The sequence below is a fragment of the Antechinus flavipes genome, chromosome 4 (assembly GCF_016432865.1).
Source record: "Antechinus flavipes isolate AdamAnt ecotype Samford, QLD, Australia chromosome 4, AdamAnt_v2, whole genome shotgun sequence".
Lineage (NCBI taxonomy): Eukaryota > Metazoa > Chordata > Mammalia > Dasyuromorphia > Dasyuridae > Antechinus > Antechinus flavipes.
This window is the reverse complement of record NC_067401.1, coordinates 223,010,074-223,027,091: the sequence shown is the minus strand read 5'-3', so window position 1 is coordinate 223,027,091 and position 17,018 is coordinate 223,010,074. Positions and strand designations below refer to the sequence as shown.

General features: G+C 32.7%; 1 protein-coding gene across 1 annotated transcript in view; it reads left to right on the top strand.

Annotated features, from left to right (window-relative positions):
* Window positions 1–14,648, top strand: part of BMP5 (bone morphogenetic protein 5) — a 159,379-nt gene extending 144,731 nt beyond the window's left edge. Inside the window, exons 6-7 of the mRNA XM_051997182.1 lie at window positions 1,142–1,252; window positions 14,435–14,648. Of these exons, the coding sequence (XP_051853142.1) occupies window positions 1,142–1,252; window positions 14,435–14,584 (261 nt within the window). The 3' untranslated portion in view covers window positions 14,585–14,648. The remainder of the gene's footprint in view (window positions 1–1,141; window positions 1,253–14,434) is intronic.
* The last annotated feature ends 2,370 nt before the right edge of the window (window positions 14,649–17,018 follow it).

Sequence of the window (17,018 nt, the reverse complement as noted above, 5' to 3'; positions counted from 1 at the left end):
CCTATATTTGCACAAGGACAAGATATAATATATGTTTGTTATAATTGTTTTAATTAATTAAAAATTTTCACTTTTCCTAGGCATTCCTTCTGGGACAGGAGTTCAAATCTTTATCTCAGACATTTACTAGAAAGTTACTTAGCCCTATTTGCCTCTGTTTTCTCATCTGTAGAATGAGCTGGAAAAGGAAATAGTGAGGCATTTCAGTATTTTTGCTAGGAAAATCCTAAATTGCTGATTATTAAAGAATGGAGAGTTCATTTCTAAAAGTTCACTCTAAGGTGGTGTTGATTCGTGTTATTTTACTACAGCAATTCATGAAAGCATTTACTAAGATTGGAGAGGTGGAACTTTGAAGAAGTACAGGGAGTACTCATAGAAATGGAAGTAAACTTTATGTGTTAAAGAATCTAAATAATATTTCAGAGTGTGTCTTAATGATTCAAGATATTCATGAACATGTGTTTAAAGGGAAATATTTACATCTGCATGTAAAGATGTGCTGTGTATTTACACATGCCCATATATATGAACTTTTTTCCTAGACTTATAATTTCATTGGCATTTGGAAGGTCCCTGAGAGAACACTTCCTTTACCAATTGAGATAGACACCTTCCCCACAATTTATAGTCTTAGAAAGTTACCTTAGGCAATGAGAGTTGTTATTTGTTTGGATCAGACTGTCAACATTCAAATTTTGAGGGAATCTCTTTATGCACTTTATTATATTGTCTATCACATGCACACTCATAATCACACTATTATATGTAATGTAACATTTGTAATTATATAAATATAATATTTTATAAAGAATATTTGGAAAAATTGAAATGAGTTTACCAATAAAAATTTATTTTTATTTATATAATTTATATTTATAAATAAATATGTTTATAGTCTTATTGTGAACTTTAAGTTTAACAATAGAAGTTATTCTTTAATGATTGATTACTGGAGAACACTGTGAAAAATTTAATAAAATTTGTTAAAGTTTGAGGATCCTTTGAACATTATTTCTTTAGGAATTCAAGTATTTATTAATTTTTCACTTTTGAAGTAAACAGCAGTACACTGTTTACACATGGAATAATTCATGCAGATATATTCATCTAATATTATCTTTTTATGGGCATGTTTTAGGATTGGATTATTGCTCCGGAGGGCTATGCTGCTTTCTATTGTGATGGAGAATGCTCTTTTCCATTGAATGCCCATATGAATGCTACCAATCATGCCATAGTTCAAACTCTGGTAGGTGCTTTTCTTCTTTTTTTTGTTGTTTATTTTTGTAAGAATGAAAATTTATTAAGATTTGGAAGATGAACATTATGCCCCAGAGTAAAAAAAAAAATTCCTGGGAATGCATCTTTTCCGTGGCAGTTTTCAAACCCACCTTTTCCTGACCATGTGCTGCCAACCAGTAGGGCAACAATTCTCTCCCTGTAAGATGCCTTCCACCACTGCCACACATTCTGCCTTCAGTACTCCTGCCTTCTTATTCCTGATTTGACATTTCTGGATATATCTTTTTTAATACAGAATCAGATTGTGGTCATGAGTTCCATTACATTTAAATTCAGTGATTCCTATGAAATCAACACAATTTTTCCTTTGTGTTAGGATTTCTTGTATACTTTATTCATAGCTCTTTTTTAAATTTACTTTTATATAACTATCTGTGGTCATGTGTTTTGTCACTGGCTTGGATAGTTCCATTTGTGGATTTTTTTGGTTGTCTTCACCCTATATCAGACATGCTACTATGTGACTTTGAGCATGGTAATTCTACGTGGGCTATTTTATTTTGTCTCATACCTTTCCATTGTAAAGCTTTCTTGATCAAACTGGTAAGCTTCAAAGCAAACATTTGTTTAAGGTTACCCTTGGTAAACCTTACTTACCTATATGCCTTAATAAATAAGATTAGTTATTCCTGTGTTTTCAACAGTGATCCCAATTCCCAATTCCTCTTTGAGAAACCATCTTCCCAGCCCACTGTTCAATTCCCATGTGTACCCACTCTGTTCTTAATCTGGCAATATTAGCAGTTATAGGGATTTGAAAACATGTCACACACACACACACACACAAATTTCACAAATTATTGGTGCTCTAAGTTCTTCAGGATTTTCCTCAAGATTTCATAAATTTTACTAATACTTTCTCAGTATCAGTTTCCTATGTAAATGAACCAGAGAGGATTGTGATCACTGCTTTTTGTAGTTCCCAAGTATTTTTCTCTCCATTACCCGTCAGATGGTATAAATCTTGGTATTAAGCAAAATTGACAACAGAACAATTTGGTACTCCTTAGAAGAGTCATCAGTAATCAACATTAAAATTTCTTTTCTATTGCTTGATAACTTCTCATGCAGTCCCACCTGAATACTCTTTTTTGTTTGTTTGTTTGTTTGTTTGTTTGTTTGTTTTTTTTTTTTGCTGAGACAATTGGGGTTAAGTGACTTGCCCAGGGTCACACAACTAGGAAGTATTAAGTGTTTGAGGACAGATTTAAACTCAGGTCCTCCTGACTTCAGGGCTGGTGCTCTATACACTGTACCAACTAGCTGCCCTCTGAATATTCTCTTAATAAGAAACAGCTTATTCTACCTCTAGATCTCACCCACTCCCAAGATCTGGCTAATTAGCTAATTGACCTCATCTAAAAATAGTCTAGGAAATATAGTTTATTTATTTAGTTCCAAATATTTAGTAATCCTTTTTTCTATTCTCAATGCCACATTCTTCTACCACCCAATTTTTCTCTCACTCCAATTTACACCCTAATACAAGTCATAATTCCTCTCTGTGTCTTCAAATTTTATTTTCTCCTTGGTCCTCCTTGTATACTTTTTTTTTCCTTGTTTGTTTTGTAACGAGCATTCCAATCTTACTTTTAACCTAGAGAATGGAGACACATTCTTCTCGAATTGAAATGAATTTACATTTTGCCTATGCATATGCTATATGATGCTAATAGAAATATAAACATAGCATGCTCTCTGAAACCATTGTAAAAATCTTTTTCTTACATTTGCCATGTCTTCATGGCACACTTGCTTCATGTCTGATACCCAGCTCACATACTGTTTTTGCTACTTTTTGGTTAAGTTTGTAACTATAGTGATAAAAACTTCTAGCCCTAACTATTGGCTTTCCAGAGGGTTCAGTATTTGACAGTTCATGATAATTTATTTATGATAGGTTCTTATCTTTTCCCCTATGAATGATGGGATCTGTTTAACCAACATTAATTTTAATAATTAATTTTAAAATTGTAATTAATTTAGCACATTTCTCCTATGCTCTAACAAAGACAGAAACATATAGAAACTGATCCATAAGCAGAAATCCAATTTTGAGATACTCCTACTTTGTTTTTCCAAGTAATGATTTCCTGATATCTCCCTTGATTTTACTGGATTCCTGACTCTCTCTACATTCTATGTATTTATACAATCCAAATCACTAAAAGTAGTCACATATCAGTTTCTTAAAGACTCCTAATGGCAAAGAACAACACACTAATTTAGGAAAAAACACTGCAAAAACAAATTCAACAACTAATACGCTTTAAGTTGTAACAAACTTTCAAGAAAATTCCATGTTATTGTTATCATGAGAGAGCCTTAAAAGACCTGAGCTCAAGTCTAAAGTTTGCTATTTATTAGCTGCAGAAGTTTAGGTAAATGACTCAATCTAATTGAGTCTGGATTTTTCCTTCTGTAAAATATGGATAATGAGGCTTGCTTCAAAAGATTATGAAGAACATGCTTTGTAAATATCAATGCATTATGTAACTATCAATCATTATACAAAAAGAACTAGATTTGATTTTTTCTTGGTTTCTTAATCTTGGCAAAAATCTTTGGAATATAAATTAGCTCACTTTTTCACACCCTCAAGAATTTTTGACCATGATGCAAGTTCTGAAGTAGTATTGAGCTACATAGTAAACAATGCTATTTAAAAATAAGATAAAAATTGTAGAAATATTTCTGTAAAAGCATATGTCAAAGTAGAGGAATTTAGTAGAAAAAAGTGCATTTAGAGCTAGGAGGAGGATTGAAGGGAACAATACAAAGTGTCTACTTTGTACTAGACATTGTGCTAAAACTCTTTCTAGATATTATTTCATTTGATATAATAGCCATGGGAAATAGGAACTATTACTATGTTCATTTTACAATTAATGCAACCTAGTCAGATAGTGGTTAAATTACTTGCCCAGAGACTGATAAAAACTATCTGAATCATAATTTGAATTCTGGTCTTCCTCTAAGACCAGTGTTTATGAATTATGCCATCATTTACATGTATAATAGAAAAGGCAAGTTATTTCAACATTTTTTTAGCCTCAAAAATAGGTATTATGACTTCTGGGCCACCTACAGTGGAAGGTTGTTGTGACTGTCAAAGGAAATAATATGTGGGGAATAATTACAAAACTTAAAGAAATTAATCAGTTATATACCCCAAAGAAATACTAAAGAAGGGAAAGGGATCTGTATGTGCCAAAATGTTTGTGGCAGCCCTGTTTGTAGTGGCTAGAAACTGGAAAATGAATGAATGCCCATCAATTAGAGAATGGTTGGGTAAATTGTGGTATATGAATGTCATGGAATATTATTGTTCTGTAAGAACTGACCAACAGGATGAATACAGAAAGGACTGGCGAGACTTCCATGAACTGATGCTAAGTGAAATAAGCAGAACCAGGAGATCATTATATACCTCAACAACAATACTGTTTGAGCATGTATTCTGATGGAAGTGGATCTCTTTGATAAAGAGAGCTAATTCAGTTTCAATTGATCAAGGATGGATAGAAGCAGCTACACCCAAAGAAGGAACACTGGGAAATGAATATAAACTGCTTGCATTTTTGTTTTTCTACCCGGATTATTTATACCTTCTGAATCCAATTTTCCCTGTGCAATAAGAGAACTGTTAGGTTCTGCACACATATATTGTATCTAGGATATACTGTAACCTATTTAACATATATAGGACTGCTTGCCATCTGAGGGAGGGGAAAAATTGGAACAGAAGTGAGTGCAAGGGATAATGCTGTAAAAAATTACCCTGGCAAGTGATCTGTCAATAAAAAGTTATTTAAAAATAAAAATTAAAAAAAGAAATTAATCAGTTAGCAAGTCAGCATACCTTTATTAAGTATTTACTATTTATCAGAGACTGCACCAATGTAAATCTCAGTGTTAATAATAATCATTTGTTATTATTATTAGAATCATTATTCTATTTTCATTCTAATATGTATTATATGTCATATATAATATTGTATATAATTATTATTCTATTGTTACTAGAATCAATGATGGTTGAAATATAAGATAACAATAATAATATTGTGCACATTTATGTAGCAATTTTAAGTTTTACAAAGCACGTTTTTTCACTACAAGCCTATAAACGACAAGTGGTTTTCTATCTGCCAAGTGGCAAAATACTTGCAACATTAATCGTGCATGACCACCATATATTCAATGATCTGCTAATATTTCTGGAGGCCCAACATAATTAACAACTATTGTTTATTGACATGAGAAGTTTTTGTAATAGTTGTTCAGCCACAGAAGTATAAGTAAATGGGCATTGGGAAATGTCACAAAATTTCAGTGCATAATTTGATCAATGATTATACATTGTTTAAGTAAATTAGGTAAATATCATTGGAAGAAAATGGTCATTGAATTGAGATATAGAATATTGTTTAATGACTAGTAATAAAAACAAATACTATCTAATATTTTTATAGCACTTCAAAATTTTCAAAGTGCTTTACAATATCTCAGTTTATCCCTACAAAAACTCTGAGAGGTAGATGTTATTGTCATCATTCTACTTTTACAGATGAGAAGGGGATTAAATTACTTTAAAAAGATCACAAACATATGGAATGAATGTCTAAAGCTAGATTTTAATTTAAGTTTTCCAAAACAATGGTCCATGTCATGACTTGCAAGTGAATTATCTTAATCACTGAATGGGTGTTGCCTCAGGAAAACTGAGACCTGGGGAAGATCTTAATTTTAAGAAATCCAAGGTTTCCCATTTTAGGCCATCACCTATCATCCTATTCTATATCTGGCCACTGAAGTCAGATGGCTCTGGAGAGGAAAGTGAGGCAGGTGACTTTGCACAGGTCCCCCTCACTTTAATCCAATTCATTTGCATGTCATGGTATTATCTCCCTGATGTCATGGTGCTCTTGGAGAACAAAAGACAACAACAACGCTCTATCTGTTGTACCTCTTAGCTGCCTAAGAAGAAACAGCAGTGGGAGAGGTTAACATATTTGCCTATATAAACATAAACTGAAGAATGACAAGAAATGTCAAAAAATAGTTAAGCTGGTAGAGACCCTAAAATCTGAGTCCAAACATTGGTATATCATCTTGAAGTTGGTTAAGAATCTCTGAATCATGTGAAACAAGGGATTGATGGTGTTAACCAAAGATATTAAGGAAGACCCTTAAGGTATTTTAAAGGAAAAAGAAACTTATGAGTGAAAAATAAAACTAATCGATGAATTAACAGATGCATTAGGCCCTTGGAAGTGCAAGGAATTCTGTTAGTCACTGGCAAAAATTACATAGTCTCTCCCTTCAAGGGTATTATATTTTCTTGGGGGTGACTATAGATTTTTTGTGTGTATAAATATAAACCATTTGCTTTTTTTCTTTTTAAATTATTTTTAATAGCTTTTTATTTGCAAGTTATATGTATGGGTAATTTTACAGCATTGATAATTGCCAAACCTTTTGTTCCAATTTTTCCCCTCCTTCCTCCCACCCCTTCCCCTAGGTGGCAGGATGACCAGTAGATGTTAAATATATTAAAGTATAAATTAGATACACAATAAGTATACATGACAAATCGTTATTTTGCTGTACAAAAAGAATCAGACTCTGAAATATTGTACAATTAGCCTGTGAAGGAAATCCAAAATGCAGGCAGGAGAAAATATAGGGATTGGGAATTCAATGTAATGATTCTTAGTCATCTCCCAGAGTTCTTTAGCTGGGTGTAACAGATTCAGTTCATTATTGCTCCATTGGAACTGATTTGGTTCATCTCATTGCTGAAGATGGTCAGGTCCATTAGAATTGATCATCATATAGTATTGTTGTTGAAGTATTATCTCCTGGCCCTGCTTGTTTCACTCAGCATCAGTTCGTGTAAGTCTCTCCAGGTCTCTCTGAAATCATCCTGTTGGTCATTTCTTACCGAACAATAATATTCCATAATATTCATATACCACAATTTATTCAGCTATTCTCCAATTGATGGGCATCTACTCAGTTTCCAGTTTCTGGCCACTATAAAGAGAGCTGCCACAAACATTTGTGCACATACAGATACCATTTGCTTTTAAAAGCACAGTCCAACTAATAAGAAGTTATCCTGAAGAAGGAAATTTGTTTTTTTATTGAAAAAAAAATCTCAAGGAAAAGAATTATTTTTAAAAGTAGAATTAAATGTCTAGTAGTACCAGATCTCAAACTATATTACAGAAAAATATTCATAGAAACTACTCAGCACTTTCTAGAAAAAAAAATAAAAGAAATGAGCAGTTGATCAGATGGAGTAAACAAACTTAGAAATAATGGAAGGCAGTGATATTGCGTCTTTTAGTTTGCTCTGTTGACTGATCCTTCAGTTAAGGTGTTTGCCCCTATTAGAAAATGAATTCCTTGAAAGCAGAGGCTGTGTCATTTTTCTTTCTATATCACCAGCCTTTATCATAATAGCTCCTACACAAACAAATGGTTTAATTGGGAATTTTTCTTTAACTTATATATATACTTCAATAAAATAGCTGCTGATACAAGGACTTCCTCTTTGCAATAAATGGCTAAGAAAATTATGAAGCAAACTGAAAACACGGTGATGTGAAAATTACCAGATATGACTTATGGAATAAGTCCTACAAAATATTATATCTTTAAAAATTGCAACAGATCCTTTTTTTGCTGAAACTACTTGTTTGACATGATTTAGTCTTGAATTGATAACAGTTGACAAATGTTTTTTAACCCATCATCAGATTTTTTATCACATTAGCTACAAAGCAATCAGGTCATTCTCCCCCAAAATCTAGCCTTGATTATGGGCAACTAAGTGATATGGTATATAGAGTCCTGCTCTTGAAATCAGAAAGAACTCTGAACTCTGTGAGTTCAAATGTGGCTTCAAACAATTATTAGCCATGTGACCATGGGCAAAGCTATTTGTCTAGGTTCATCATCTGTAAAATGAACTGGAGAACTAAATGGCAAATTACTATATCTATCAAGCAAAGCCCAAAAAGGGTAATGGAGAGTTGGACATGACAACAAGTCTTGATTATAGCCTATAGATTCAAAGATGTTTAAACAAAGGAAAATGCAATCCCATATAAACAAATGCCTCTATCTTATGTTTATTCCTAGAAGAAAAACAAGAGAGAAAATAACAATTTTTATGATGTACAAAATATAAAAGAATAAATATAGCTACATAAATATATTGAATATAATTTGAAGAAGAAAGAAATAGTAGCTAGGTGAAGGATGAGAATGGAGAGCATGAAAATCTTCATATGTAATAGAACACAGCATTTGAGCTGATTTTTAAGTAAATAGGGGATTCTAAGAGTAGAAATTAGGATTGAATGCTTTCCAAAAAGGACACTTTAAATAAGCCATGAAAAGTGATTAAAAGTGAGGCAAAGATTCTCATAGTAGTGATAGAAAATGGAACAGTTCTGTGAAGAGACACCAAATGACATAGCTTACCTATTAATGAGGATAAACCAGACAAGTATAAAAGATTACCTGGCATTTTGAGTTTGTAGTACTGCACATTCAAAAGAAGAGAAAAATCAGGTTGTTCTGTTTGCATGCTGAGTACTAGTCAGATAAACCTAGTGCCACAGCAAATTATCATGGAAATATGACCATGGTTTTTAGTGTGATTTATTTCAAAATATCACATTCTTTCTTGTTTCTTAAGCAGAAAACCAGAACTGGCACATGGCCAGGGACAGGAGGATATAGCTAAGATTTGTGAGAATTTCACTATTAAGAATGCCAAGTGGTCCTTGCAACCAATTCCAATTTTTAACTTTATAGGATGGACTTTTCTCTGAGTAACTCAGTTGCTAAGAATAATCACTATTGTGTCTTAGCAGTCTAGCTGCTGTTTAGTATTTCACTAGCATTTAGATTCTATGGTTTCCCAGATTTCTGTGCTCTTTTGCACAGAACACAGTACACAGGATGGCCAAAATCTAGGGAAATGGATTTGTAAGTGATGATTAGAAGAAAATGAAGAATACACTTTATTATTAAAAGGTTTTAATTTTTAGCTTACTATATAAGCTTCTAGGATATAAATATTAAGGTCAAGGTGGGAAGATGAGAAAACCACAGAAAGGGAAAGGACATCACAATTCCACAGGGCTAAATATTTGACCTATTCCTCTCTTCTTATAGAAAATGTCTGCATAGGTATATCCATACTCTTCACAATTAGTTTATTGAAGGAATATTATATTAATATTTTTCTTACTATGATATCTCAATAAATAGTTTTCCTTAAAGGGGAAAAAGACATGCAAATGTTATATTTGATAGTTTCCAAAAAAGATGATCAAATTTATTGCACAAAGGGCAATGTTTACAGTAAAATGTATTTAGACCTTTTGGGTTTCTAACTCAGTTCACTATAGCAAATTGTATAGTTAATTTTTTGGTGTGTGTGTGTGTGTGTGTGTGTGTGTGTATGTAGTATGTCTTCAGAGAAAATATTAGGAAGAATAGGTATCTGGGTTTCACCCTTGTACAAAAGTACAACAACTCTAATTATAATCCATATGGAAAATTTTCTTGAAGTATCCAATAGTTTATGGATTCTAGTGTTAAGGAATATGGTTCCTTTAAGGGACTGGAGTTGGAACATAGTGCTTAACATGGCAAACTATTCACCATGATACTCTCCTACTCTTGATATGATAGATTCATTCTAAATTTTATAGCAACCCTCAATTTTTGTAATCTTCTGCTCTTTTCAGTTAAATGTAGTGAATTAAGTAAATCCTGGCTTCTCTTCTTTCTGGTGTGAGATCTCTTCTTTCTGACACTACTTCTCAGTTTCTAATATTAACCACTCTTTTTTTCCCCCATACTTAGTGTAAACAAACGCTTCTGTCTTTCTCTGCTTCAAGATATGATCTATAGGGTACAGGCTGGAGAATTCTACTATTAGACATTGTGAAATAAACCATAATCCCTCATGCCCTCTTCCACAGTCAGTCTATCATTAAGTATTTTTTAAACAAATACCATAGTATTAGCACCAGGATGTGTTAAGACACAAGAACAAAATTAGCTGTCACCAGAGAACTGACACTCTAATAAAGGAGACAACATGTTAACAACTATGCACAAATAAGCCATATACAGGATAAACTGGAAATAATCAAAAGAGGGAAGGTGCTGACATTAAAAGGAGAAGGAAAAACTAGTAGATAGTGAGATTTGAGCTTGAAATTGAAGAAGTCAGGAAAATCAAGAAGTAGGAATGAAAAAGGAGAGCATTCCAAGCATGGGGAAAAGCCAATATAAATAGCTGAGATTGAAAAATAGTGTATATTGTTCAAGGAAAAACAAGAAAGCCAGTATCACTGAATTTTAGAGTAAATGGAGAATTGAGAAGTGTAAGGTTCAAAAAGACTGGATAGCTACATATATTGGAGGGACCTAGAAATAAAGGTTTCTGGATGTCAGAGTATTTTTTGATCTTGGAAGTGAAAAGAAGCCATTGAAGTTTACTGAGTAGGGGTGTGTTGTGGTCAGACCTGCATTTTATGAAGACAGCTTTGATATCTAAGTGAAGAATGAAATGGAATGGAAAGAGAGTTGTGACAGGCAGACAAACTAATAGGCTATTACAATAGTCTGGGAGTAAGAGAGGGCCTGCAGGTAGTGGCAGTATCAGGGACAAGAAGGGGGCAAATGTGAGATACTGTTTCAAGGCAAAATGGACATGTCTTGGCAACAGATTGTATATGGAGGATGAGAGTGAGGGAAAGTAAAAAAATATCATCTAGGTTGTAAATTTAGGTAACTAAAAGGATCATATACTTCCAAAATTAATAAAGAAATGAGGAAGTAGGAAGAAGAAAAGGTTTAAGGACAAAGATGAGTTCAGTTTAAAACATGTTGGATTTAAGATGTCTATAAACATCTAATTTGGAATGTTTGGTAGGCAGCTGTAGATACAAAACTGGAGGTCAGCAGAGAGCTCAAAATTGTTTACTTTTATATGTGAGGAAACTTCATTATCACAGAGTAAATAAAAATTCATTGGAAAGCAGTTTATCCCAGCATATTTGTCCCCAATATGGTTCTAGTAATGGTCTATTTGCAAAAAATAAAAATAAAAATACAAACTTTTTGGGGGGTGGCAAAGAATTGGAAATGGTAAAAAAAAAAAAGTCTTCAATTGGGAAATGGCTGAATAAATTGTAGTTTTTGTAGGGGGTGAAATATTTTTTTTTCTTTTAAAGAGTTGCATTGATGCTCTTTTTAAAAAAAATCTGTCACTTCCCAATGACTCTACTTCAAAGTCTACTTCAATAGTCCCTCCATTGAAACAAAGACATATTATTAGGTTATAGAAAAAATCCACATCTAAGAAATTATGGTTCATTCTGAATCTAAAGTCCTCTTTGCCAAAACGAGGGGGAGAGACTTTTTTCAAAAACAGTTCAGGAAAGTCATGATTAGTCATTGGGTTGATGTGAATTCTTATCTTTTATTTTTATTTTCCTTTGTGTTATTATATTGAGTAAGCATATTGTTCTGGTTCTATTGACTTGAATCAGTTCATACATCTCCCCAATTTTCTCTGACTTCTTAGTGTTCATTGTTTCTTTTGGTGCCATAATCACAAAATTATAGGATTAAATATTTACAGATGGAAGGAGTCTTAGAGGTCACCTAATTCAACATTTTAATTTTACAGATGAGGAAACTGAGGCCCAGATAGATTAGTGGTGTAAAGTCACAAAGGTAGTAATTGGCAAAGCCAATATTTGAACTCTGGTCTTATGACTCTAAATACAACACCTTCCCCCCCACTTTACCATGTTTTCCCCCCACAATTCCCCAAATGAGAGGTATTCATCCACTTTTTATTCCAAGTCATTTGCCACAACAGAAAGTGTTATTATAAATATTTGCATATCTTAACTTTTGGCTTTCAGGAGTGGCTTCTACATTCATTGAAATATATCCAGTAACACCATCATTTCCCACAAGCAAAACAGTAGTCAGTATTTTTAATGGAGAAAATATACTCCTCTCCTTAAAAAAATAATTTTTAAAGGTCATTAAATACCATCAGATGTAATGGCCATAGAGTCTTCAAGGCGATGGCTAAAACAAACAATAAAAAAACCCACCCAAAACACCCTGATATGGATTTGGAACAAACTCCTGCTCTGCATCACTGCCCTGGGATATTATATATAAGTCATAGCACAACGCCAACATACATGGGAAGTGGGATTTTTCCTGGCATTGTGCACCATAAATGCAGAACGCTTGTTCCATAAAAAGACATGGAACAAGACAGGCATGTTTGTTGTTAAAGGAAACCATGTTTGTGACTAATACATTAGAAAACTCATGCAAGAACAATCCATCTTTATGTAAAAACTACTTTTGGAGGCTGCCAAGATCATTGAAATATACAGGTTATCAATCATGCATGTGTGGGTTAGGGAAGATAAAGTTGATGAGGGACACAAGCTACATCTAAAAGTCTCAAAAATCTTCCAAGTTTTCCTTTTGTGAGGTCTTAGAAATTTCAAGTTTCTGTCAGCTCACCTCATTTTCCCTGACTTTTCTGTTGACATTTCAGTACTTATATATATCATTTTAGCCAAGGCTGAATATGTATTTCATTGTGTATCCAGAACTCCTGGGGTTCAGTTGACTTTCTGTATGTCCCTTTTGACTTATCAATAGGTTTTTCCATAAACTTTTAGGGAAGGGAGTTGAAGGAGTCTTGGAAAAAGAGAATTTGGGACAATGTAGAGGTGGGAGAGATCAGTGAATTGTCTCTTTACTAAATTATCTCAAATCAGTCCTTAAGTAAAGTACCTTTCAGATGAGAATTAGTCAGAACCATTTCTATAGTCAACTTTTCAAATTCATTTCTTCCATTCTTACTCCAGATATATAGATTTTTCTGCCCTCCCTTGCTTCTTTTACTTCATTTGCTCCTATAAAGAGCTGCAGAAATAGAACTAAAATAATCCCTAAGGTTTTCTGCCTTTTTTGTATCCCCAGAACTTGACAGTACCTGGGACTGGCATTAATAAATGCTATTTGATTGAAGATAGATTCAACAAAGAAAAGTTAAAAACACTAGTGAACTGAATTGTTTTTTTATGGCATGAATGTATTCATAATATCTATGCCCTCATTGCTATGAATAATAACATTATAGGAGCTATTACTTTCAATCTAATTATTCTTATTTTACATTTCTTATACCTGTCTACCTTCAATATGAAATCTACTCTGATGTCTCTTTTTGGAATAAGATTAAGCCTGGTCATGCTAATATAACAACACTTTTTTTTGTTTGCTTGTTTTTTTGTTTGTTTGTTTGTTTGTTTGGTGGGGGGTGGAAAAATGAAGTTAGAAAATCTTAAAATCTATACTCAAGTAGCTCAGACTAGATAGTACAGAAGATGCTCATCAGCAAAGATTAGCCACTAGATGTTTTCTCTTTTGTTCAGCCACAATAATTCATGAATATCTGTGCTAAGATACAGAAATGTTCTGATCTGCATTAACAGAGGAAATATTAATTAAAATAATATTAATCTATTTATGCATACATAATTTAAATATTTCTTGTCTTGATTTCACCCTTCACATTGGTGTCAAAACCTTTTTCCTTAAGCCTAGTTCTGCTCATATCACTTTCTGGCTCAATAGAGGACAAAGGATCCCTTTTAACTCTTCTATCAAATACAAACCTATTTATTTAGCATTTAAAGTTCTTGGCAGCTTGGTTCTAATTTTCCCTTCACACAATCTTTGACCCACATCCTTCTTGATGTCCTTTATATGATTCCCTCTATTTCTCATTTATATTGAGAATGATCATTGAATATTATTCACTGGAAATTTTGCATAATTACTTTGAAGATCTTTGGAAAACATATGAGGTTAGGAATGAGTTTAGACTTCATGTTTAAAGAATATATCCACCAAACATAACTGATATTTTAGCAATAGGTGCTTATTATTGATTATAAAGGATTCAAGTATTTTAGTTCTTAGGAGCCGCAAAATACAATAAATTGTTTCTATTTTTTTAAAAAAAAACTATTCCTTTGTTTTCTAGGTTCATCTGATGTTTCCTGACCATGTACCTAAGCCTTGCTGTGCACCAACTAAGCTGAATGCAATCTCTGTACTGTATTTTGATGACAGTTCTAATGTTATTCTGAAAAAATATCGAAATATGGTTGTGCGCTCATGTGGTTGTCACTGAAATTAAGTGATAATATCATAGCAACAATATTAAATTTTAAACTAAAGTTTATCAGACTGCAATTTAAAATATATATGTGTGTATATATATATGTGTGTGTGTGTGTGTGTGTGTGTGTGTGTGTATATATATATACATATATATATATATACACACACACACACACATATATATATATTTGGAGAAGAAGGGATCCTCTAAAACTATTCCATTTCACTACATCTTTCATCCTATGTACAGTATTATGTATATAGAAGCTTTTTATTTATTTACAAGTATGTAGTCTCTTTAATGGATGAATTATCAGTACAGTCTATTTTCTAGTTCATAGCAGTATATGATAGATCTAAATTTTTGTGGGTTATGTGGAGAGTCATAAACCCATTCCATTTCAACATTAAAAAAATCTGTATAGTTTTCCTGAAACTAGAACTTCTGTGACTGTTTCATATTGTTAAAAGAAATTGAATACATTTGAAAATGTTGTGCCAATGAAAACCATGGTAGGATATTTATTTAGAGAAGAAACTAAAGAAAAATAATAATAACAACCCAAACAAAAGTGCTTTGGATCAACTCAATTTGTCTTTAAGGGGTCCTGCTCCATTCGATAAACTGAAATGTTGAACTGATGCTGAGTAAATAAATGGTAGGTAGAACATAGAAACTGAAAGATTGCATATAATTGTTATAATTGTTTGATTTAACAGAATCAGTGTAACTCTAGGAGCATTTTACTTCTTGGCTAATGAAGTGTAGATTTTGCAAAGGACTCAAAACTACAGGAATTATGTGGAGACAGACTTGAGTCTGTATCCATAACTTTCCAAGTTAACACTAAAAAATTGTAGTACAACCGTCTTACCTCAAATAAATCATGTCTGTCTATTATCTCAAGCACTACTGCTGCAGATTATTTTTTCATGTTTAATAACTTAGTCCAAAATAAAGAAACACATACATGAGCCACCTTGTCCCTTAGACAAGAGTTACTGTATGTGTCCAGGAGCAGAAGGACTTCAACAGAGCTGTTTTCTTGAGCTCTCTGTTACACATAACTAGGCTTGCTGATTGATGTGATGCTAGAGTTTCTAGTTGGTGGAAAGTATTGAAACTCAACTGAATAAAATTACCCAAAACAAAACCCCCTAGAATTATTTTGACACACAAATTGATACATTTAAACAAAATGTTCTTAGAGAATTTTCCATTTAGGAAGAACAGCTGAAATTCATTTTTCATATCTTTGAGAATGTGCTCGTTCAAATCCATGTTGTTGTTTTTTTAGTGGATATTTCATAAAATGTCTTCCCAGAACAGCCAATTCCAAGAGGAAAGGTTCATTTGTGTGTATGTGTGCATGTGTGTTCTTCCCTCTGAAATTAATTTATTTTCTTTCACTGTTGGAATGTCTTCTAAAACCATTCTAAAACATACACTTAACTTTTTGAAGAATGAGCTGTTGTTTTCCAGGACAGTTCTCTTTATGTACTCACCTTCAGATTTATAAGTAGTGATTTCATTGCCTTCTATAACTATGCCTATTTGCAGTTCATGTGAAAATGAATAAAGCACAGTACCACTTGTGAGTTTTCTCACTTGGGGTCATTTGGTTAAAAAAATGATATCAGGAATAACTTCAAAAGAGTTATGAGTTTGTTTGTGATTCAGGTATATGGCTATGTTGTTTTAAACACAATTTATCCTAGAGAAAATTTGATGGTTAACTGTATTTTGAGGTACATTAAATAATATATTTTTAATAATGGTGTACCATTTTGAGAATTTTTTAAAAACTGAAGTTTATAATATTATTCTTTAAAATGTGCTGTTTAAATATATTTCTATATTTTAAAATATAATAAACCTGTAATGCTATGGATGGCTATTGTGTGTTTTTTGGGAGGAAAATCTGGTTTGCATTATTAACAAATATAAAATACAAATACTAGGGACATTCTAAAGACAAAATGTTTAGAGGGAGATGTGATTTCTTTATTTATGATAAATAAATATAAATATTTATGAAAGAGTGATTACATATATTTTGCTTAACCTTAAAATATAGAACTGAGAGCAATTATGTGGGAATCACAAGTAAACAGATTTCAACTCAATATAAGAAAAGATTCCTCAGTAATTAGAGTTGGCCAACCATAGAATGATTTTCCTTGCAGTGCAGTCAATCCCCTTGCCTCAAGGTAGTAATTGGTGACATTACTGAGGAACTTTCAGCTTTGGATCAGTTGATAGTGGGGAGGAGTAGTGAAGATTCTCTTTAAAATATCTAGAAAAGTCAAAAACTATATAACATAAAGATAATAACTGGGATTTTCATATAATACTACAAGTTAGCTAGATTTCATCATCCCTCTACTATATCAACCTATAAATGGCTGCTTTAGGAGGTGATGGGTTTCCCCTCATTGAAAAT